This window comes from Sciurus carolinensis, chromosome X, assembly GCF_902686445.1.
Source record: "Sciurus carolinensis chromosome X, mSciCar1.2, whole genome shotgun sequence".
Classification (NCBI taxonomy): Eukaryota; Metazoa; Chordata; class Mammalia; order Rodentia; family Sciuridae; genus Sciurus; species Sciurus carolinensis.
Genome location: NC_062232.1, coordinates 25,232,487 through 25,258,787, shown reverse-complemented (window position 1 = coordinate 25,258,787; position 26,301 = coordinate 25,232,487). Strand labels below are relative to the sequence as shown.

At 36.4% G+C, this 26,301-nt stretch overlaps 1 protein-coding gene across 4 annotated transcripts in view; it reads left to right on the top strand.

Annotated features, from left to right (window-relative positions):
- Dmd (dystrophin) overlaps positions 1-26,301 on the top strand; it is a 2,099,091-nt gene that overhangs the window by 1,546,191 nt on the left and 526,599 nt on the right. For all 4 annotated transcript variants that reach the window (XM_047536255.1, XM_047536256.1, XM_047536254.1 and 1 more), the window contains exon 54: positions 21,935-22,089. In XM_047536255.1, the coding sequence (XP_047392211.1) occupies positions 21,935-22,089 (155 nt within the window). The remainder of the gene's footprint in view (positions 1-21,934; positions 22,090-26,301) is intronic.

Here is a 26,301-nt window from a genome sequence, read left to right as displayed (position 1 = left end):
TTCATTGTACACAAATGGGGTACAAATTTCATTTCTATGGTTGTGCATGACATAGATTCACTCCATTTGTGTAATCATACATGTATATAGGATATTGATGTGTGTCTCATTTCACCATCTTCCATACCCCCGCTCCCTCCCCCCCTCTTTTCCCTCCAAAGTTCCTCCATTCTTGGTCAGCTGATTTTTGACAAGGGTGCCAAGACAACTCAGTAGGAAATTAATAGTCTTTCAAAAAATTGCTACTGGGATAACTGGATATACACATGTAAAATAATAGTTTGACCCACCTCACGCCATGCACAACAATTATCTCAAAAATGAACATTACAAGAACACAACCTAAATAAAAATGAACAAATCATCAGACATGGTTGCACAATCTGTAATCCAAGAGGCTGAAGCAGGAGGATCACAAGTTTGAGGCCAACCTTGGGAACGTAATAAGGCCTTGTCTCAAAATAATATAATAATGAAGGGCTTGGGAATATAGCCATTATGAACAGTATAGAAGTCATTCAGGAAAATTGAAAATAGAATCACCTGCCAGGCAAGGTCGCATATGCCTGTAATCCTATTCACTTGAGAGACTGAGGCAGGAAAATCATAAATTCAAGGCTAGCCTCAGTAACTTAACAAGGTCCTAAGGAACAAGTAAGACCCCATCTCAAAATAAAAAATGAAAAGTGTTAGGAATGTAGCTCAGTGGTAAAGTGCCCCTGGGTTTGATCTCCAGTACTCCCCACTCAAAAAAAATCACCATATGATCCAAAAGTCCCACTGCTGAGTATGCAGCCAAAAGTATTGAAATCATATGTTGACAGTATATCTGCAGTCCCTTTTTTACTGCAGCATTATTCACAATAGCCACAAAATGGAATCAACCTAAATATTCATCTGTAAATTAATAGATAACTCAGCTTTTAAAATGAATTAATTCTATCATTTGTGACAACATGAATGTACCTGGAGGATATTATGTGAAATGAAATAAGTCAGTTGCAGAAAATAAATATCACATGATCTCATATGATTTAGGTATGGAATCTAAAGATGTCAAACTTAGAAAAGTAGAATGTAAAATGATGGTTACCAGATGCTCAGTTTGGGAGTAGGGACAAAAAGGTTTCAGTTAGAAGAAATAAGTTTTCAAGATTGATTAAACAACATGATCATAGTTAATAATAGTATATTGTATATCTCAGAATTGCTTTAAAGTCAGATTTTAAATGTTTGCACTAGAAGAAAACAATTTGGTAATGGCTTTGTTAATCAACTTGATATAGTCATTCCACAATACATATGTATATCAAAGCAGCATACTGTACTCAATAAATGTATATAGTTATTTTCAATTAAAATGTATTTAAAAGTAGTAAGTTTTAATTCTTTGTGAAATTATGAATATTGTTATTGATAAAAATATTTTATAAAAGCTTAGCATGGTGGTGCACGCCTGTAATCCCAGTGACTCAGGAGACTGAGGCAGGAGGATCATGAGTTCAAAGCCAGCCTCAGCAACTTAGTGAGGTCTAAGCAACTCAGCAAGACCCTGTCTCTAAATAAAATATTTAAAAAGATTGGGAATGTGGCTTAGTGATTAAGTACCTCTGGTTTCAAGTTCTGGTAATATATATATGTATATATATTACATATACATATATATTCACATATATACATAAATGTATATATGTACATATATATACATATATATAATGGAATATAGAACTAAGTATAATAAACCAAAACTTACATGAAAACATAGGAGTACATTGAGTTAGGTAATGTTTTCTCAGATATGACAAAAAAGCAAAAGTGATAAAGAAAAACTATATAAACTGGACTTCATCAAGATTAAAATTTTTGTACTGCAAGCAATATGAAATAAAAAGACAATCCAGAGAATGGGAGCAAATATATGCAAATCATATATCTGATAGGAACTTGTATCAAGAACATATACTCTGATAATTCAACAATCACAATGATAAATGACCGAGCTACAAAAGGAGAAACAATTTGAATAGAAATTTCTCTGGAGATGTATAAATAGGTATAAGCACATGAAAAGATGGTTGATAACATTAACCATTAAGAAAATACAAATGAAAACCACAATGAAATACCACTTTGTACCCATTAGGATGGCTAAAATAAAAGAACACAGATAATAACAAGTGTTGATGATGTAGAATAATTGGTACTCTCATACATTATTGGTGGGAATTTAAAATTGTGAAAACAATTTGGAAAACTGGCAGTTTCCAGAAACTTTAAACATGATGTTATTGTATGAAATAATCATTCCACTCTCGGGTGTATACTCAAGAAAAATGAAAATACATAGACATAAATCCTTTATACACATGTCCACAACAGCATTACTTAAAATAGCCAAAAAGTAGAACTAACCCAAAAGTTTTTTTAAATTTATTTTTATTGTAAACAAATGGAATACGTCTTGTTTCTCTGTTTATACATAAAGTAGAGGCATACCATTTGTGTAATCATACATTTACATAGGGTAATAGTTTTTGATACATTCTGTTATTTTTTCCCTTCCCCCCACTCCTCCCACCCTCTTTTCCCTCTATACAGTCCCTCCTTCCTCCATTCTTGCCCCCCTCCCACCCCCATTATGTGTCATCATCCGCTTATCAGCAAGATCATTCATCCTTTGGTTTTTTGAGATTGGCTTATCTCACTTAGCATGATATTCTCCAATTTCATCCATTTGCCTGCAAATGCCATCATTTTATCATTCTTTATGGCTGAGTAATATTCCATTGTATATATATGCCACAGTTTCTTTATCCATTCATCAACTGAAGGGCATCTAGGTTGGTTCCACAATCTGGCTATTGTGAATTGAGCAGCTATGAACATTGATGTGGATGTATCTCTGTAGTATGCTGACTTTAAGTCCTTTGGGTATAGGCCAAGGAGTGGGATAGCTGGGTCAAATGGTGGTTCCATTCCAAGTTTTCTAAGGAATCTCCACACTGCTTTCCAGAGTGACTGCACTAATTTGCAGCCCCACCAGCAATGTGTGAGTGTACCTTTTCCCCCACATCCTCGCCAACACCTATTGTTGTTTGTATTCTTGATAATCGCCATTCTATTGGGGTGAGATGGAATTTTAGTGTAGTTTTGATTTGCATTTCTCTTATTACTAGAGATGTTAAACATTTTTTCATATGTTTGTTGATTGCTTGTAGATCTTCTTCTGTGAAGCATCTGTTCATATCCTTAGCCCATTTGTTGATTGGGTTATTTGTATTCTTGGTGTAGAGTTTTTTGAGTTCTTTATATATTCTGGAAATTAGTGCTCTATCTGAAGTATGAGTGGAAAAGATTTTCTCCCACTCTGTAGGCTCTCTCTTCACATTGCTGATAGTTTCCTTTGCTGAGAGAAAGCTTTTTAGTTTGAATCTATCCCAGTTGTTGATTCTTGCTTTTATTTCTTGTGCTATGGGAGTCCTGTTAAGGAAGTCTGATCCTAGGCCGACATGTTGAAGATTTGGACCTACTTTTTCTTCTATAAGATGCAGGGTCTCTGGTCTGATTTCAAGGTCCTTGATCCATTTTGAGTTGAGTTTTGTGCAGGGTGAGAGATAGGGGTTTAGTTTCATTCTGTTGCATATGAATTTCCTGTTTTCCCAGCACCATTTGTTGAAGAGGCTATCTTTTCTCCATTGCCTATTTTTGGCACCTTTGTCTAGTATGAGGAAATTGTATTTATTTGGGTTTGTGTCCATGTCCTCTATTTTGTACCATTGATGTACCTGTCTATTTTGGTGCCAATACCATGCCATTTTTGTTACTATTGCTTTGTAGTATAGTTGAAGTTCTGGTATTGTGATACCCCCTGCTTCACTCTTCCTGCTAAGGATTGCTTTAGCTATTCTGGTTTTCTTATTCTTCCAGATGAATTTCATGATTGCTTGCTTTATTTCTGTAAGGTATGTCATTGGGATTTTAATTGGAATTGCAAGGTTGGCTCAACATTTGGAAATCAACAGACTTAAAGTTAAGAATCATATGATTATTTTGATAGATGCAGAAAAAGCATTTGATAAAATACAGCATCCCTTCATGCTCAAAACACTAGAAAAAATAGGGATAGTGGGAACATTCCTTAACATTGTAAAGGCCGTCTACGCTAAGCCCATGGCTAATATCATTCTAAATGGTGAAAAACTGAAAGCATTCCCTCTAAAAACTGGAACAAGGCAGGGTTGCCCTCTTTCACCACTTCTATTCAACATCGTCCTTGAAACTCTAACCAGAGCAATTAAACCAAGGAAATTAAAGTGATACAAATAGAAAAAGAAGAACTCACACTATCCCTATTTGCTGGTGACATTATTATATATTTAGAGGAACTGGAAAATTCCACCAGAAAACTTTTAGAACTCATAAGTGAATTCAGTAAAGTAGCAGGTTACAAGATCAATGTTCATAAATCCAATGCATTTTTATACATAAGTGATGAATCTTCAGAAAGAGAAATTAGGAAATCTACCCCATTCACAATAGCATCGAAAAAAATAAAATACTTGGGAATCAATCTCACAAAAGAGGTGAAGGACCTCTACAATGAGAACTTCAGAACACTAAAGAAAGAAATTAAAGAAAACCCTAGAAGATGGAAAGATCTCCCATGTTCTTGGATAGGCAGAATTAATATTTTCAAAATGGCCATACTACCAAAAGTGCTATACAGATTCAATGCAATTCCAATTAAAATCCCAAATGTTTATAAACTAATAAAAAAACATGGTACTTCCAACAGTGGGATATTTAACAATAAAAGGGAATGAAATGCTCTAACATGCCTGAACCTCAAAAACATAATGCTAATTTACATTAATCAGTCCCAAAGGGCCACATATTATATGATTCCATTTATATAAAATGTCCGGTGGAGAATGGGAACAGGGGTCAATGGATGTTGGGCAGTAACTGTTAATGGCATAGGGTTTCTTTCTGGAGTGAAAAAAGTATTCCAGATTTAGGTTGTGTTGATGGCTGTACAACTGTGTGAATATACTAAAAACCACAAAATTTTGCACTTTAAATTGATCAATTTAATAGTTTATGAATTGTATTCAACCAAGTGCTTTTAAAAGGATATCTTCATGACATTAAGATTACAAATCTTTTCATGTTTCTTAAAGTGTAGATGTATAATCCCCTGTCATGAAAAGGCACTGGATATTTGTAAACAGTAATGCAATCTACCACAGTAGGCTCATGGGATTCAAAAGGTCACTGAGCAACCACCACTTTCTGGGGATCTGTCTTCTGGCATTCCCTCTGGAGTCATTTCCACCCAACCATATATACACCCTCTCAAACAGACTACTCTTAGATGCCTCTGGTAGCTGGATGATTTGTTAATTACAACACTGCTTAAGCCTTTTAATAAAGTCAGCAAATTAAAGAGAGCCCAGATAAAGGGAATGCTTTCCAAAATGTCATAATGAAATCAAGGTAATGAAGCACTTGGAGGACTCTCCTCCCTTCTTTTTGTATAAAACTTATTCCAAAGAAGCTGGAAGAGAAATGGGGCCTGAAAGTAAAGAGGGGGAAAAATAAATTGTATGCCATTAGTTTAATTATAAAAATTCATTACATGAAGCCATGTAAGACAGAAAATAATGGAACTCTAATGGGTTGGCCGATAACACATTTACTTGCCTGCTCTCAGCTTGTAGTCATTGTTGAAAGGACAAAAAAGTAACAGCGTTGGTATGTAGTCCTCAAAGCTATTGAAAAGATTAATCATTTCTAGTAAGCTGGAAAATGAGGACCATTTTCTTAAATACTATCCCCTCCATAGAGTGTTACCTTCTGAAACAGAGTTGTTTGGTAATGTCAAGGGTTTAATAGATGAGTCTTGAAGTTAATGGTGGGAGGTTTTACTTTTGAAATAGCTTCCTTACAGATATTTTAACATTTCTATTATAAATCCTTAAAGAGTTTTTATAGGTCATTTTAAGTCACACAAGGAAGAAAGAAATTATGTTCCTTTTCCCAGTAAAGATTTATAGAAAGAACATTAATTCAAAATTAGGTCTAAATTATTTAGTGATTTTTTTCATAAACCAAATGTAGTTTTTCTGCTATCTTTGTTAGGAAATGTCTTATTGTACACAATAATTTTCCAATCATACAGTAATCATCAAGAAGATTATTTTATTTTCTTCAAAATTCAGTTATAATAGATCAAATTATTTTCCTTAAATTCCTTTGTATGAAAGCACATCTGCAACTGGATTGAACCCCAAATCAACAGTCCGTAGAACTGCATTTTTATGTTGCCTCTCTTATTGACTATGCCATCTTTTGTTTCTCTTTCCACCTTTTTATTGGTACTATATAGTTGTACATATTGATGGGATTTGTTGTTACATATTTGTACATGAACACAATATAACAATGTAATTTGGTCAATATCACTCCCCAGCACTTCCCCCTCCCTCCCCATGACTATGCCATCTTGAACAAGTCACTTAACTTCCAGAGATTTTGTATTGTCACATGGACAATTATGAGATTGCATGAGAAAAAGAGAGCAAAAGGTTAAAGGGAGCATAGATAGAAGTCATATATATGAAGTCCTTCTGATCCAAGGAGAGATTTGAACTTTGTCTTCTATGTAATAGAGACCCAATGAAAGATATTACACAGAGGAGCAACAGAGGTTCTATTTGTGTTATAAAAAGACTAGTTAAGCAATTGCATGGGAATGGGAAGATAACTTTGAGAGTGAAGGGAGGGAGTCAATAAAAAGTTATTGCAGAATCTGAGCAAGAGCAGGGTGTGGAGGCACATGCCTGCAATCCCATCAGCTTAGGAGGTTAAGGCAGGAGAATCTTGAGTTCAAAACCAGCCTCAGCAACTTAGCAAGGCCCTAAGCAACTTAGTGAGACCCTGTCTCAAAATGAAAAATAAAGATGGCTAGGGATGTGGCTCTATGATTAAGTACCCTTGGGTTCAATCCCCACTCCCTGGTACAAAAAAGAAAAAAGAAAAAGAGCGAAAGAAAGAAAGAAAAGAAAAAAGACTGAGCAAGAGATGAAGGGGACCTAAGTCAAAGTAGTGACAATGGAGCAATGGAGGGAGAAGATTTGGATGTATGGAAAAATTATGAGGCACCTCCTTTAGGGTGTGCTGCTGCCTCCTTCTCTGGCTGAGGATTAATTTACAATCAGAGGGAGTGGAAAAACTAAACCAGGGACAGAACCATGGGGAACACTAATATTTAAGGGACAGGTAAAAACAAAAAATTTGAACCAGGACATCCAAAGAGAGGGAGGACATCCAAAGAGAGGGAGCCAAGAAAGGAAAAAACCTTTAAGGAAATGACAATAGTCAACAGCACCAGCTGCTGCAAATAAATCAAGTAAGTGAGAGCCTAAATCTTTCCACAGGCATTAGCCATTGTTAATTTGTTATTTTTACACACCAAAAATGCTCCAAGCACATTTTGTAATAACCAAATTATGGGACCAGCCTAGGTGTCCATCAACAGATGAATGGGTAAAGAAAATTTGTTATATGTACACAATGGAGTTTTACTCAGCCATAAAGAAGAATAAAATTATGACATTGGCTGGTAAGTGGATGGAACTGCAGAACATCATGCTAAGTGAAATAAGCCAGACCTGAAAAGGGGAAAGGAGCAGGGAAAGGGGAAGTACTGGGGAATGAAATTGATCAAAGTATGTTATGTGCATGTACAAATATGTCACAATCAAACTCACTATTGTGTATAATTATGCACAAATAAAATCATAAAAATTGTTGCAACAAACTCAAAATATCAGTGGCATACAACAGTAATCATGTGTTGCTTTCCATGAGTTTACAACTTGGGTAGGGTGGCTCTTTATTCTTCAGGACTGATTGGGGTGATAGTGCTTCACATGTCACTTATCCTCCTCCTAGGATGAACAGGCTAACCCAGGATATGTTTGTCTTATCAGGTGGGAAGTGAAAAGGGATAGCTCCACTGGGCAAACACATTCCAAGCCTGTGCTTGTGTTACTTCTATTAACTGCTCATTAGGTTTAGGCGAAGCAAATCACATGGTTAAGCTCCGGGTTAAAGGCAGGGAAGTAAATTCGGCCTTTTGTAGGACGAACTTCGGAGTTACATAGGAATGGTCGTGGATACAGGGAGAGGCAAAGAATTGAGGGTAATAATTCAATTTGCCACAGAAAAATTTCAGTGGAATGGCAGTGAAAGAAACCTGATTTTGATGAATTTTAGAGTGGCAGAAATGTAACCAAGTTGAGACAATGAGTGAATATTTACTTTCTGAAGAGTATGACTATGAAAGGAAAGAAAATGATAGGAGTCCAGATTTCTTTTTTCTAAGAGGAGATACTCATATTTGAAGACTGTGGAGAAGGACCCTGCAGAGAGGCAAGAAATTGGAACACACAAAGAGAGAGGGAGTACACGGAGGAGGATCCCAGAATAGACGGGTGCCCAGATGGTGAAATCAACTTCCAATAGCAAAAGAGTCACCTCTTCCTCTGAAACTAGAGAGAGGATGCAAAATGTAAAGTCTGATATATCATGAAATCTATGCTAGATATATTAAATTACCCCTCTGGAATTGCAAGTAGAATCATTCCCAGAGAGAGTTCTTTTAGTTCATATCATCAGGGTTCAATCTGGAAACCACACCAGATATTTCAAACAAAAGGAATTTAATACAGAAACTGGTTCTATGGGTAATGGAGGAGATGGAAAATATAACAGAAGGTGGTAAGGCAATACCAAATTTAGCAGCTTCAGGAAGCTGTTACCACATCAAGGACTGGAGGGTCAAGTGTTATCAAAGCCCACATACCACAAGTATGTGGTGCTAAGTCAACCACTGAGGGGACTGCACAGCAGATATCAGAACTACTATGGAGAGAGGAATTCACACAGTGGAAAATGGAGACATAAATGAAACACTGCTCAAATGGAGAGGGGGAGAAATTCTCTAGTTTCACCCTTTATCCTGCTCTTCTAGTGTTACCAAAAGCTGGATCCTTGGCCCAGATGCCAATCCAATAACAAGGACATGGTTTTGAGAAAAAGGGAAAAGAAGTTTTATTTTTTTGCCAGCAAAAGAGGAACACAGGGGACTCCTGTCCCAGAGGCTGTGATTCTGCCCATGGGGGACAAGGCAGTTTTTAAAGAGGCATTTCAAAGGCTATATTCCACATGTTCTCTATCCAGAGTTGTAATTCACTTGTTAATTTGGGAGATAGTCATTTCTGAGATCTTCTGGTATCATCCCCAAAGTCTGGATTACTTCATTCCTATGGTGGGTGTGTGCTCAAGGACAGATAACTACCTAGCATGGGGATGAAAGGTAATCCTATTTCCCCTGAGATTAGGGAGGGGGAGAGATTAGGGAGGAGCAGGGAGAGAGGAAGAGAAAGAAACTTGTCCTTTTAAGTTGCAGTGGCAGAGCAGCAAGGGCTATATTCAAAGCATAAAGTGAATGACTGTTACACTATCTCTTGCCAGCACCTCTCATTGGTCTGACCCAGTAATATGCCAGCTAGCAAGAGGTCCTGGGAAATTCTGATCCCCCACAGGGTTTAGTTCCTTTGCAGGAGTGAGTCAACTAGGTAATGGGCAGAGAATGAATCTGAGTTAATAAATTCTTAGCTTTTAGTTCACAGAGCTAAATTTCCTTAGTTCATAAATGCAAACACATTATCCAAGGCAAAAAGACAGAAATCCAAGCCAATGCAATAGAACTTTTTAAACCATAAATGTTACAATCTTGTTTTATAATTTTCCAAGCAGTTTGATTTTGATTTTGACTCCTGAGGCATAGGCAGAGTAACCCCACACTATTTTACATCTGACAAAACTGGGACTCACAAGGTTAATCATTTCCTTAGGTTCAAAATGCAAGACAGTGGACAAAGGCAGGTTCTTGGAAAATTGCCTTTTTCTTACTCTTCACTGCTTTTCATGAAGCTTCTGGGACAGTCATTAAAAATCTTAAAAAAGCTAGTTCATACACAGAACAAACATTTATTTCACTTGTAGGTAAATATCCCAAAACACATTTTATAAGAAAACCTTACAATAATACTCAACCTTAAAATTTTAATTATATGCCCATGCACTCACTTGTTTGATTTTTTTATTGGACATTATAATTATACATAATAGGATTCATTATGCCATATCCATACATGCACATGAGGTAATTTGCTCAATCTCCTCCCACAAAACCTTCCCTTTTCTCCCCTCCTCCCTCCCCCATTCACTTGCTCTACTATAGTAATCTCCCTTTTATATTAATTAGTATGGGCTCATACTTCTAAGTTAAAGGGAAACTTTTAGAGCTGCTGTATTTATAGACAATGTCTATTAAACAGTGAGCCTCTTGCTTTGCATTTAATGGAGGCTCACATCATGGTGAATATAAGTTGGATCAACAAAAGAAGTAGTAGTGATAGTGTCACTGGAGTCCTATGCCAAAGACTTGACACTGGGGATCCAATAAATCAAGTCTGGTCACTCACCCCAAAACCCAGCAGAAAAGGTAATGGTGAAAAGCATGAAAAGAACTTTAATCAGTGAAGCTACCTCAGAAGGACAAGGGGACCCAGATCCTTAGCTCAGTCTCTGAGGGGCTAACAATGAAGTTTCATAGAAAGGGAAATGAAGGGAAGGGTTAGGGGATTTGCACAGCTAGAAGCTTTTCACAGTCACCAAAGCAAGTGATCTTGATCAGGTGTGGTCTGTCTCAGGATAGGTCAGGTGTAGCCCTGTCCCAGATAAGAAAGTTGCTGTTTTCTGGCAGGTAGCTTCCTATCATCAGAAAAGGTTTATGGGATCCAAACGTATTCCTGGAATCCAAGGTGAGTGGGAGCAAAGAAGATGGATGCGAAATGGAGGCAGAGAGGACAAATCTTTAATCCTGCTTTTAGCCACCCATCAGACATTTGCAGGCAAAATTGAATGGTCTAAGTTCTGTTACAACAGTAGTAGTAGTGATGATGATAATGATAGCTAATATTTATATAATTCTTTCAATACCAAAAGTCTTTGTGTTTTCCCTGAATTCTCATCATTAATTTTGATAATCTTCTTTCAAAGTATGTATGAATATTCCCAATTATCAAAGGAGGAAACTAAGGCACAGACAATTACCTTTCCCATTTGTCACATAACTACTAATCTATTAAGCCAGAATTCAAACCCAGCAGGTTCATTTGATTGCCCAGACTTCTAGCTATTCTTTTTCTTCTTCCTCTCTTTTCTCCCATATAGTCAATATACATAAAAAGAACTGTTGCATATTTAAAAATGAGAGAAGTCAAACATTAAAGTAGAAAAAAAACCCTCAAAATTCTTGAAATTACTTAAGGTTGTATCATAGTCCACAATTATTTTTCTGCCTCAAATACTGTGCATAAATATCAAGTACATACTGCAGTTGCATCAAGTTAGGTTTGAATATGAAATATTTCTCTCTTGGTTGGACATACAATCTTTGGAGAGTTTAGCATTTTATATTCTTCATAGAAAACACACATACATACACCCACAAAAATCATCTTTTTTATAGGCTAGTGCTCACAGTATTTTAAATTTCTTCACACACCATGATCACCACACAAACAATTCCCCATAGAGTACACCATTGTAAATGGAATTCAAAAGAAAAAATGATTGTGTGTGAAGTCTATTGTATTTTTGAATTTACACTCCTTCTGAGGTCTGGAGTTATCCCAGTAGTAAATTTCACAGTGGTAGGCAAAGCTGGTCAAGGTCATGGTTCCTAGTATGAATGACACTTGGGTAAAACCCAAGGTGGTCAGCATGTTACCTTAGAAGGAAGGGAAACCAGTCTGTCTGGTGAGTGTCTTTAAGAAGAGACAAAAGGAAACTTTGATTGAGAACCTTTGTGTTTAGATAAGGGCCTTAGTGCTCTCCATGTTGGTCAAGGTCAGTGAGATTTTCTTTTTAATCCCACATTTTCACAAAACCCGGGCAGTATTCAGTGACCATTAGTGCTCAGTCAAGATTTTTTTATGAAAATTTGAACTTTTATTGTGAATATAATTTTAGAGAAAAATACATCGCACATTCACTTTTGCTTTACAAGCATGTATGAAAAGACTTTGGTTTGAAATCAAGCTTCCCCCTTTTACTATCTTTTTCCTATGAAGTCTCTGATTTAGCTTGCTATTTCTTTCAGAGGTTTTGGAATATCCTAGTGTACGTTACAACTTATACATTTAGGTATTTTTATGATCTACAGACTTTTTTAAAAAGCCATTGGCACATTCTGCTCTTTAAAAAGATTTCTACAGCTTTACTGAGGTAGAGAGACACAGTTCATGTTTAAAGAATATAGCTTGATGGTTTTGAAAATATGCATATACACATGAAACTATTCAGAGTGTATCCTCTTCTATCTAGTCTTTTCAAATAGCAACCTATGAGTGAAGGATGACTTCTAATATTATTTAACTTGCTTAGGTAAATTATATTAATTACATATTTATTACTATTTTATATGCCTTATTCCTAACATATATGCTCTAATGTTCATTGAACATAAGTATTTGTTCTTTTTTTCCTTTTTTTTCTTAATTTATTTTTATTGTAAACAAATGGGATACATGTTGTTTCTGTTTGTATATGGAGTAACAGCATACCATTTGCGTAATCATACATTTACATAGGGTAATGATGTTTGATTCATTCCATTATTTTTTCCTTCCCCCCACCCCTCCCACCTCTCTTTTCCCTCTATACAGTCCCTCCTTCCTCCATTCTTGCCCCCCACCCCCCATTATGTGTCATCATCTGCTTATCAGCAAGGTCATTCATCCTTTGGTTTTTTGAGATTGGCTTATCCCACTTAGCATGATATTCTCTAATTTCATCCATTTGCCTGCAAATGCCATCATTTTATCATTCTTTATTGCTGAGTAATATTCCATTGTGTGTGTGTATATATATATATATATATATATATATATATATATATATATATCACAGTTTCTTTATCCATTCATCAATTGAAGGGCATCTAGGTTGGTTCCACAATCTGGCTATTGTGAATTGAGCAGCTATGAACATTGATGTGGATGTATCTCTGTAGTATGCTGACTTTAAGTCCTTTGGGTATAGGCCAAGGAGTGGGATAGCTGGGTCAAATGGTGGTTCCATTCCAAGTTTTCTAAGGAATCTCCACACTGCTTTCCAGAGTGACTGCACTAATTTGCAGCCCCACCAGCAATGTGTGAGTGTACCTTTTCCCCCACATCCTCGCCAACACCTATTGTTGTTTGTATTCTTGATAATCGCCATTCTATTGGGGTGAGATGGAATTTTAGTGTAGTTTTGATTTGCATTTCTCTTATTACTAGAGATGTTAAACATTTTTTCATATGTTTGTTGATTGCTTGTAGATCTTCTTCTGTGAAGCATCTGTTCATATCCTTAGCCCATTTGTTGATTGGGTTATTTGTATTCTTGGTGTAGAGTTTTTTGAGTTCTTTATATATTCTGGAAATTAGTGCTCTATCTGAAGTATGAGTGGAAAAGATTTTCTCCCACTCTGTAGGCTCTCTCTTCACATTGCTGATAGTTTCCTTTGCTGAGAGAAAGCTTTTTAGTTTGAATCTATCCCAGTTGTTGATTCTTGCTTTTATTTCTTGTGCTATGGGAGTCCTGTTAAGGAAGTCTGATCCTAGGCCGACATGTTGAAGATTTGGACCTACTTTTTCTTCTATAAGATGCAGGGTCTCTGGTCTGATTTCAAGGTCCTTGACCCATTTTGAGTTGATTTTTGTGCAGGGTGAGAGATAGAAGTTTAGTTTTATTCTGCGGCATATGGCAGTTTTCCCAGCACCATTTGTTGAAGAGGCTATCTTTTCTCCATTGCCTATTTTTGGCACCTTTGTCTAGTATGAGAAAATTGTATTTATTTGGGTTTGTGTCGGTGTCCTCTATTCTGTACCATTGATGTACCTGTCTATTTTGGTGCCAATACCATGCCGTTTTTGTTGCTATTGCTTTGTAGTAGTGTTGAAGTTCTGGTATTGCAATACCCCCTGTTTCATTCTTCCTGCTAAGGATTGCTTTAGCTATTCTGGATTTCTTATTCTTCTAGATGAATTTCATGATTGCTTGTTCTATTTGTGTAAGGTACGTCATTGGGATTTTAATTGGAATTGCATTGAATCTGTATAGCACTTTTGGTAGTATGGCCATTTTGACAATATTAATTCTGCCTATCCAAGAACATGGGAGATCTTTCCATCTTCTAAGGTCTTCCTCAATTTCTTTCTTCAGTGTTTTGTAGTTTTCATTGTAGAGATCTTTTACCTCTTTGGTTAGATTGATTCCCAAGTATTTTATTTTTTTCAGGCTATTGCAAATGGAGTTGTTTTCCTCATTTCCCTTTCAGCTGTTTCGTCGCTTGCGTATAAAAATGCTTTAGATTTATGCGTGTTGATTTTATAGCCTGCTATTTTGCTGAATTCATTGATGAGGTCTAGAAGTTTTCTGGAGGAGGTTTTTGGATCCTCTAAATATAGAATCATGTCATCAGCAAATAGTGACAGCTTAAGTTTCTTTTCCTATTCGTATCCCTTTAATTTCTTTGGTCTGCCTAATTGCTCTGGCTAGAGTTTCGAGGACAATGTTGAATAGAAGTGGTGAAAGAGGACATCCCTGTCTTGTTCCCATTTTTAAAGGGAATGATTTCAGTTTTTCTCCATTAAGAATGATGTTGGCCATGGGCTTAGCATGAATAGCCTTTACAATGTTCAGGTATGTTCCTACTATTCCTATTTTTTCTAGTGTTTTGAGCATGAAGGGGTGTTGTATTTTGTCGAACACTTTTTCTGCACCAATTGATATAGCCATATGATTCTTATCCTTAAGTCTATTGACATGATGGATTATGTTTATTGATTTACGGATGTTAAGCCATCCTTGCATTCCAGGGATGAACCCCACTTGATCGTGGTGCACAATTTTCTTAATATGTTTTTGGGATACAGTTTGCCAATATTTTGTTAAGGATCTTTGCATCTATATTCATCAAGGATATTGTTCTAAAATTTTCTTTCCTTGATGTGTCTTTGCCTGGTTTGAGTATGAGGGTGATATTAGCTTCATAGAATGAGTTCGGTAGGGTACCCTCCTTTTCTATTTCCTGAAATACTTTGAGAAGTATTGGAATGAGTTCTTCTTTGAAGGTCTTGTAGAACTCGGCTGAGAATCCGTCTGGTTCTGGGCTTTTCTTGGATGGTAGATTTTTAATGGCTTCTTCTATTTCATTGCTTGATATTGATCTGTTTAAATTGTGTATGTCCTCCTGGTTCAGTTTGGGAGGAGCATGTGTCTCTAGAAATTTGTCAATGTCTTCGGTAGTTTCTATTTTATTGGAATACAGATTTTCAAAGTAGCTTCTCATTATGTTCTGTATCTCAGTGGTGTCTGTCGTGATATTTCCTTTTTCATCACGAATTTTAGTAATTTGAGTTTTCTCTCTCCTTCTCTTTGTTAGTGTGGCTAAGGGTTTGTCTATTTTGTTTACTTTCTCAAAGAACCAACTTTTTGTTTTGTCAATTTTTTCAATTGTTTCTTTTGTTTCATTTTCATTGATTTCAGCTCTGATTTTAATTATTTCCTGTCTTCTACTACTTTTGCTGTTATTCTGTTCTTCTTTTTCTAGGGCTTTGAACTGTAATGTTAGGTCATTTAGTTGTTGACTTTTCATTCTTTTCTGGAATGCACTCCATGCAATGAATTTTCCTCTTAGTACCACTTTCCTAGTGTCCCAGAGATTTTGATATGTTGTATCTTCGTTCTCATTGACCTCTAAGAATTTTTTTATCTCCTCCCTGCTGTTTTTTGTTATCAATGTTTCATTCAATAGCATATTATTTAGTCTCCAGGTGTTGGAGTAATTTCTGTTTTTTATTTTGCATTGACTTCTATTCTCAGTCCATTATGATCTGATAGAACACAAGGCAGTATCTCTATTTTTTTGCATTTCCTAAGGGCTGCTTTGTGGCATAACATATGGTCTATTTTCAAGAAGGTTCTATGCACTGCTGAGAAGAAAGTGAATCTGCTCGTTGATGAATAGAATATTCTATATATGTCTATTAAGTCTAGGTTATTGATTGTGTTATTGAGTTCTATGTTTTCTTTGGTTGGATTTTGTTTGGAAGATCTATCTAGTGGTGACAGTGGTGCGTTAAAGTCACCCAGAATTATTGTGTTGTGGTCTATGTGATTTCTGAAATTGAGAAGGATTTGTTTGATGTACAGGGATGCACCATTGTTTGGGGCATAAATATTTACTATCATTATATCTTCCTGATTTATGGTTCCCTTAAGCAGTATGAAATGTCCTTCTTTATCCCTTCTGACTAACTTTGGCTTGAAGTCCACTTTATCTGATATAAGGATGGAAACCCCCACTTTTTTACTGAGTCCATGTGCATGGTAGGTTTTTTCCCATCCTTTCACCTTTAGTCTGTGGATGTCTTTTTCTATGAGATGAGTCTCTTACAGGCAGCATATTGTTGGGTCTGTCTTTTTAATTCATTCTGCCAGTCTATGTCTTTTGATTGATGAGTTTAGGCCATTAATATTCAGGGTTATTATTGAGAAATGATTTGTATTCCCAGTCATTTGGCTTATTTTTGGTTTTAAGTTGGCTTGGTTTCTCCTTTGAGTGGTTTCTCTCTAAGGTAGTTCCTCCCTTTGCTGACCTACATTGTTGTTTTTCATTTCCTCCTCATGGAATATTTTGTTGAGAACATTCTGTAGCGCAGGCTTTCTATTTGTAAATTCTTTTAACTTATGTTTATCATGGAAGGACTTTATTTCATCTTCAAATCTGAAGGTTAGTTTTGCTGGATATAGGATTCTTGATTGGCAACCATGTTCTTTCAGAGCTTGAAATGTGTTGTTCCAGGCCCTTCTAGCTTTTAGAGTCTGGGTTGAGAAGTCGGCTGCTATCCATATTGGTCTCCCCCTATATGTAATCTGATGCTTTTCTCTTGCGGCCTTCAAAATCCTATCTTTATTTTGAATGTTAGGCGTTTTCATTATAATGTGCCTTGGTGTGGATCTGTTGTGATTTTGTGCATTTGGTGTTCTGTAAGCCTCTTGTATTTGATTTTCCATTTCATTCTTCAGGTTTGGGAAATTTTCTGATATTATTTCATTGAATAGGTTGTTCATTCCTTTGGTTTGTATCTCTGTGCCTTCCTCAATCCCAATAATTCTTAAATTTGGTCTTTTCATGATGTCCCATAGTTCTTGGAGTTTCTGTTCATGATTTCTTACCATCTTCTCTGTTTGGGCAACTTTATTTTCAAGATTAAATATTTTGTCTTCATTGTCTGAGGTTCTGTCTTCCAAGTGGTCTAGTCTTTTGGTGATACTTTCCATTGAGTTTTTTATTTGGTTTATTGTTTCCTTCATTTCAAGGATCTCCGTTTGTTTTTTTTTTTTTTTTTTTTTTTTTTGAGAATCTCTATCTCTTTATTGAAATGATCTTTTGCTTCCTGCAGGTGCTCTCTCAGCTCATTGGTATTTTCATTCATTGCCTGCATTTGCTCTCTCATCTCATCCTTTGCTTCATGAATCATCTTAATCATGTATAATCTGAAGTCCTTTTCTGACATTTCTTCTAACATACTGTCATTGGATTCTATTAATATAGAATCTAGATTTGTTTGGATCATTTTCTTCCCTTGTTTTTTCATGTTGTTCATGTATCTTCCCCTCTAGCAGTACAGATCTGGGGTATTGCAGATTTCCCCCTATAGGCTTATAGTGGCCCTGTAGGTTTCCAAAACCCTTTCTTTAAAGGGAGATCAATATTAGCAGTGCCCAATTCAGACACTATGTAATCCTAGACCAAATAGCCTCTATGAGGACAATAACAAAATTGTCATAATAAACAGAATGAGTTCAAATATTATCTTTGGTAAAACAAACAGATTTGCAATAAGGTCTGCAGTTTCTAATGGAGGGCAGAGAGGATGCAGAGGGATGTAGAATGTGGCTGTTAATGGGATAAGAAAAGAATATACAGAAGTTCTAGATAATAGAAAGGGTGAGAGTGTAATCAAAATAAATTGTATATTAGCATGCAAAAAAGGGAGAAAGAGACTCTGAGGGAACAGGTAAACAAAAGGAAAAGAGAGCAAGAAAAGTAAAGAAATAAAAACTTAAATTTTTTCAATAAGGAGAAAAAAGAAAATCTACACTATAACAGTCATATACTAATGAAACCTCCCAGTGTTCAGTAGCCTGATGCATGAGAGGTACCTGACAATGAGTTTCAAGCCTCCAGCAGGCATCTCAGGATGGAATTTGCCCCACCTAAAGATCGGAGCTATGGCTTCCAGGATTATCCAAGATGGCCGTTCTGGCTTCGAAATGTGTTGGCAAATGGGGAGCTGCAGCTCAGGGTGTGGAGGTGGTCAGCTGGAGGTCCTGGAGGTGGGATGCAGTTGGTCAGGCGGGGGTCCTGGAGGTAGGGTGTGTTTGGTGTGGTTGTGGGATCCTGGAGGCCAGGTGCAGTCGGTCTGGGGTCCCAGTGATAGGGCGCAGTCAGTTGGTCTGGGGGTCCTGGCGGCAGGGAGCAGTCAGTCGATGTGAGGGCCCCAGAGGCAGGGAGTGATCAGTCGGACTGAGGGATCCTGGAGAAGGGGCTCAGTCATTCTTGCCAGGGGTCCTACAGGGCCTGGCTGTTGTCTCAAAATGGCGGCAGCCACATGTAATCAAACCTGCAGGTACTGTAGCAGTGAACTTCCAGGCAGCAGCAGGCAGCTGGTGCTCCACTGGCGGTCGGCGATCAGTTTGCTGACCGTTGTCGGATGATCGGGAGGTGAACCTCCTGCGTTGGGTGATGGATAGGTGTAAGGCAGGCAATGGACAGGCAAGAGGCAGGCAAATGGCGGATGATAGACGCCTGACAGTGAGCAATCTGCACTCAAAAAAGGCATCAATATGCTGGCAGACTGCAGGTGATCACAGCAGACAAATGGGGTAAACAGCCGGGGATCGATAAGCAGCAAAAACTGCCTCGAGAAACAGATATACTCTACTTGAAACCGGAGTTACAGAGCGACAAGGAACGCAACCTCCCTCTAGTCTGCCATCTTGGATCTCCAACCATAAGTATTTGTTTAACAATTAAATCTTTTTTTGGCGGGAGGGGGAGACTGGGGATTGAACCCAGGGATGCTTAAATACTAAGCCACATTCCCAGTCCTTTTTATTTTTTATTTTTGAGAAAGAGTCTTGCTAAGTTGCTGACGCTGGCCTTGAACTTGCAGTGCTCCTGCTTCAGCCTCCCAAGTTGCTGAGATTACAGGTGTGCACCATCACAACTGTCTATAAATCTTTCTTAAAAAGAAGTTTCCTTGGGAAACAGTTACCAGGTTATGGTAACAGTTTTGTGGATGCTTATGCTATTGATTCAAGGGTTAACTTATGATAAAAGCTGATCTTTTATAATGCAAATACTACCCTCTGGATAATAAGGGTCAATCAGTCTTTCATATCTTACTCTACATTATTTTTAATCACTTTCAGTTTCTGAGGAGGGGAAGGAAAGAAATGTAATTATGTTCAGAAGGAAATTTCTAGGAAAGGCAAGACTTTGAGGGTTTTTTAACTCAGAAGGACTTTTGAATCAATCAGGAATCTGAAAAGTAGAAAACAGGAGCTATGTAACACACAATAAGGGGGAAAGGAAGAGTAGAGTTCATTGGATTAGACACAGGGGAATGAAGGGAAGGGAGGGGAATGGGAAAAGGAAAGACAGTAGAATGAATCAGTCATCACTTTCCTATGTTCATTTATGAATACATGACCAGTGTAACTCCACATCATGTACAACCACAAGAATGGGAATTTACACTCCATGTAGGTACAATATGTCAAAATACACTCTACTGTTGTGTATATTTAAAAAGAACAAATAAAAATTTTTAAAAAAGAAAATAGGAACTATGGTGCTTCATGTAAGAAGTATGGAAGGAAAGAAAGACTTTCCACAGATAAATTTTAGTTGTAGTAGTAGTAACTGAGCTCTGTGCCATTAGAAATTCTCTCCTGCTTTTGACTTTAGTTTCTTGGTTTGATAATTTGGTTCTAAAATGCAGTAAACATTGTCATTTAGTTTAATTCTAAAATAGACTGTTCTAATTAACTAAGAAATGCTAGATTATATATTTTCAAGGAATAGAAGTCCAATAAAATTCATTGAAACTATGCTAAAAGTACAAGTGTTTGATTTTTATTATATGAACATCATACTAACACAAAAAAAAACAGCTATGAAAACAAAAGTGATTCTTCTTTTCAGAAACATGAGTTATTTTCAGCTCCTATTTTCCTTCTAATTCATGACTACAGTTTTTAGGTTATAACACACAGTGTAGATAAAAATTTTGTTGCTTTTTACACAAGAAAACTATGTTCCTTTTACAGTGATTACTGTGCATGTTTACCATATATTGGGCCTTGCATTAATGTATTATATGCTTTTAACACCTCCTGTTTAAATATTAAAGTTAGTTGAGTTTTTTTAGGATTTTGATTAATGAAGATCTGTATTCCTATAGTATATTTATCATTTAAAAATTTTTATTGAAATAAGTTTTAAAAAGTGAGATTATTGGGTCTTTGGGATTAAGCATTTGTATATCACTTGGTATCTATTGCTTAATTCTCCTGATAGATACTGTTCCTGGCAATAGTCCGTAAATGTGCTAGTTTTCTCAGACTTTCTGTCTCTGGGTTTTGTTTTTTGTTAATTGGTGTTAAATTGTATCTCCTAGATTTAATACTGCATTTGCTTATTATTTGAAAGTTGGCTTTTTTCTTTTCTATAAAATCATTTTATTCTGTCCTTTATGTTGCCTATTCTTATTTTTCCACCCATGTATCATAGCTTAACCCACCATATTGAATTTGATATAGCTATCTTAACAATGTAATATTAAAAAAAATTATTAGTTGTGTGTAGACACAAAATCTTATTTATTTAATTTTATGTGGTGCTGAGGATCAAACCCAGTGCCTCACATGTGTGAGACAAGTGCTCTACCACTGAACCACAGTCACAGTCCCAACAATGTAATATTATCTCAATATTTGAAAACTTCCTACCTGCAAAAGTGTTTAATAGAAGTTTCAAGCTGGTATACTTCCAGATACACCTATAATTGATTGACTTCCTTCTTTGAAATGTACTTCCAGTAATGAAATGGCTAATCTGACAACACTTGATTGTCAGAGACAAACACTTGATTGTCAAGACTTGATTGTTTGCTAATTTTGATTTTTGTTCTAATTTTGAAGTAAAGTATTTTTTAACTATGATAATCCTTCAAAAAATTTTGTTACTAGGATAATGGCACTGTCCTTTTGTCAATATTTCCTGTATGCAGGTTTAGTTGAATGCCAGTAGATGGCACTAATTACATAAACAATTCAACAAGTTAATGAAGAGAGGAGAAATGCATGAAACTTTTTTTCCGTTCAAATTTTGTTATGTGTTACATATGCAACAATTATATAGAAGTTCGTTTTTATACTTTGCTCTCTCCTGTGATAAAAACAATTAAGCTCACTTTATTTCCAATTAATTGGTACTAAATTGAAATAACTGAACCTGGTTATTGCTCGAACTGCTTCATTTGAAAAGTTTTGTCATGAAAAGCAGGTTAGTTTATACTGTTATGATAGACTAAATCATATGGTGTATTAAAAACAATCTTGCAGACATATCTGACCTGAGGATTCAGAAGCTATTTATGAATCATTTGAAGAAACTCTACCTACAATTTCAGAAAAATAACCTGGCGTTCATTCTATTTCCCATACACATCTGTAGCAGTTGGCCAAAGACCTCCGCCAATGGCAGATAAATGTAGATGTGGCAAACGACTTGGCACTGAAACTTCTCCGGGATTATTCTGCAGATGACACCAGAAAAGTACACATGATAACTGAGAACATCAATGCCTCTTGGGGAAATATTCATAAAAGGTAGGAACTACATTATTTCTAAAGCTATTATTGACTCTAGTAAAAGGGTGGTGACATCAGATGGACAAGACAAGTTTGTTTTCCCAATCCTGCTAAGTTGGAGCTTGGGAGGATCCAAGATGGCAAATGCTGACTTAACTCACAGGCTTAGCTCAGCCTCCTATTGTAATGATAAAGAACCCAAAGTCTGGTGAAATGAAATGATTTGCCCACTCAAAAAGGTTGTGACAGAATCAAGATTAACAAGAACAAAATCTTGATTTGTAGTGGTAAAAGTCATTTATCAGTCTGCTTTGAGAACTCTATCTGAACAAATACCTTTCTATCTCATCATGGCACATGCTGTCCCATACTTAATTTAACAAAGAAGTCACTTTGAACTTCACGATGGAGTTATAGCTGTCTGTAGAGCTGTTATTGTATCTTAAATTCCCAATGGTAAAATCCATGTAGGGTAATATGACTCATATTTTTCATTTCCCATTACATAGTTATGGAAATTCACAGCTCTTTAGAGACACTATCTCCTCAAACTAGTGTCTCCTTATTAATCCCTTGTGCTTTTTTTGCATTAACACTTATTCCAATCATAAATGAAAACATGAATTATATAATTAATTATTTTATGCTTGTCTTACAAATTAGTCTAAACTCCATGAGAGCAGAGACTATCTTTCTTCTTTAACACATCCCCAGGTCCTAAACCAGGTGACATGATAGGGAGCTCGTCAATGTTTGCTAAATGATGACTCCATTTGCATAATGAAGTTACCTTGTGTGTACTATGACAAGTGAAGGATCCTTGGGCTCTTGTTTTGAGTTGTGTCAGAAAACAGGCAAAAATAGCACCTGAGCAACAGGGAGGACAACAACAGTGAAAGGAGAGTTCTAGAATATGATGCAAATTACTGAAAAATTCAGTTAGGTAGTCTTTATTAAAAGGAAAATTCTAACATTGAGGAAAAAAATCAGATTTTTAACTAAGGAGCAGGAAGTCTTAGGAGTAATGAGCTGTTGATATATGGAAATTAAAACCAAGTAAATCTTAAAACTGAGCAAAAGATTGCTAAACTACTCCTGTGAAGCTTGATTTAGGCTGATGACCCTAGAGAATAGAGCAGCTCTAGTCCTGAATTCCTAACAGTGTATGTCCAGAGGACCGTGGAAAACAAAATTCAACCTAAAGTTGAGGAACTGAGGCCCTATCAAAAAAACCGTGGTGAAGAAAGTGCACATTTCAAAAGGGAACTGATATTTGGCGGTGGGAAATTTAAGTGTAGATGGCAAGGTTTGGACATTATTCTCCAAATAAAAATCTGCTATCCGTTCAGTAAAACAAAGGCAGATTAGACTTGGGAAGAATTATCCTTATGAAATCAATTGATTATCAGAGAGTCAATCATTAGATCTCAAAGGAAAATACCTGCTTCTCAAACAGAAGCCTCTTTGGGAAAATAAATTAAGATGATAAATTAATTTAGTGAGTTTAGGGATGTAAACTAAGAAGGAGTAAACAAAAATGTTTGTTTATAGTACAAAACTAGAGTTTCAGGGGACTGAGCTATTCCATCTACACTACTCTTTCTGGCATACCCCTCTGTTCATATCATGCTGCATAATGCCCTAAGCAAAACTCTGAGATCTTTGATCACTTTATTAAGGTCTTTGAATTATTTGGGAGAAGGAATTCCAGTTTGTTTTTTGACTTTGTCCCTAAAATGCTATCTGCTAAGGAAGATATATAGTTACTTCCCCAATGGGTAGAGATGAGACTCAAGAAGCCAACTTACATTTTTACATGGCCCATACAGAATCTGCAATTCACCAAGCTACTTTTGATTCAGGCCTGTAAAGTTCTTCTCCATTCTTTTCTCACTTCATATATACTCTTTGTGAAATTCATTCACTTGTGTATTTTCAGTCCACTGATGACTACCCATCTGTATTTCCAGCTAAGAATGCTCTTTTGAGTATTAGACCTGTATATCCTATTGCTGCCTTTCCATTTTAATTTCCCACAGGAGCTTCAAATTGATTGGATGCAAAGCTGAACTCATCTATGCCCTCTCTCAGCCTTTTTCTCTAAATGCAACCAACTTCTCTTCCTATGGTCCCTATCCAGTGAACATTAACAGAACCCATCTGGTCGTTCAATTTGGAAAACTAAGATAGTCGTGCTTACCACTTTCTTCTATAACTCCCATAGCTAAACTACAGTACAACAATTTACTGCCTAAATAGTTTTCAAATCCAGTCAATTCTTTCCATCCCTACACCTCTACCGTGAGGTTAGGCCTGAATGACCACATCATACGTTTTACTGGTTTTTCTTCCTTTAATCTTTCAACTTTCTACCCATTCTAGGATTCAGGATGATTTTTTCTAAATACAGTGTATTGATGTAGCCCAGCCTCCCAATTTTAAAGCTATTAGTAGCTTAACCATTACCTTTAAAGTTAGACCACACTCCTTTAAATGGTTTTATAGTCTTCTGTGATTTGGTCTTTCCTTACAACTGGAGCCTAATTTCCTGTCCTCCTTGGATCCTCCCCTTCCTTCTGTCACATGCAAAAAGTAACAAGAGAGCTGTTTTCATTTCCTCTTGGCTATGTTTTGTCTTCTACATGGCCTGCTGACTTGATATTTATATATCAATATATCATTCCTCTTCTTGGTCTGCTTAAGTTCTATTCATTATCCAGGTCTCAGTGTTAATGTTAATTCCTCCAGGAAACCTTCTTTACCAACCCTAAAAACTCATGCTCTTCTGGTACACTGTTATGTTTATCTCACATTACACCAAAGTGTTTGCTGTTCTTTGTCTCTTATGAGAATGTTTGCTCTGTACAGGTAAGTATGTTGGTTGCGTATCCACCATCATATAACCTGGAACTTAGTTTGCATATAGTAACTACTCCCCAAACATTTTTTGATTGGATAGGTAAATGAACAAACAACAAATAACTAACTACTAGTGTATGAACAAACAACAACTAACTAACTACCATTATTCTGTGTCAGTAGCTCAACACAAAGAAAATCTTACCCATTAGGATTGCTTTTCAGGGTTTTTTTTGTTGTTGTTGTTGTTCTAATTAGTTATACATGACAGCAGAATTCATTTCAACTCATCAGTTTTGGGTCACCAAAAAATTCAGTAGTTTATCAAACAGAGATATATTAATCTCCCATAATGAGAAGTTCAGAGGTAGGAAGATACTGACATTGGTTCAGTGGGCCAGCAATGTCAGCCCTGAAGTCCCTATGTTCTTCCTGGCATTTTCCTCAGAATATGTGCATTCCAGCAGGAAGAAGAAGTAGTAGAAGGGACAGCACTGTACCATGGAAGCAAAGTCTATCTCAGAGACTTTAGGTCCAGTACTGTGTCACAAAATCATTGTTTATGCCTAGGGATTGAAGTTGGGCCTGTCCAAAGAGAATGTCTGCCACAAAAGATATGGAAACAGGCTAGCATACTGTAGCTGAACTGCATTAAGTTCCTGGGAAAAATAATAACAACCAAATCTTTGACTGGTGGAGTAGGATTATAGTAAAAATGGGCCATATGGACTTGATTGTTGCTTTGGTCAGTGTAAGAACATGAGCAAAGTTGCATTCTTTATGGGCTACTGATACTTTACATTAGAAATTCACATTCTATGTTTGCTATGCATGTCCATTGTATAAATTAAACCACATTATGATTTGTCTACAGCTTCTTTTTATTTTACATTCTTACAGACTCTATGCTAGATAAAGAACATGAAGTATGTATATGATCTTTTGCATTTTTCTGTGTGGTGCTGGGGATTGAACCCAGGGTTTTATGCATGTGAGGCAAGCACTCTACCAACTGAGATATATCCCTAGTTCCTGATCTTTTGCATTTTGACCTATTTATCTAATATTTTGCCCAGCTGAACCCAGAAGTGAATTAAAATCATCATCTTTTATATTTGTGCTATTCAGTAGTATAGCCATCAGTCACAGGTGACAATTTTATTATAGTTAAATAAAATTTTAAATTCAATTTCTCTGTCTTGTTAGCTACCTTTCAAGTGCTTAAGAGCCATATGTAACTTATGGCTTCCCTATTAGTGCAAAGTATAATATTTCTATCATCTCCAAAAGTTGTATTGACAGTCCTAATCCAGATCATCTTTGCCTACATTCATCTAAGCAGTTTAGAGTACATGTGTAAGAATTATGTAC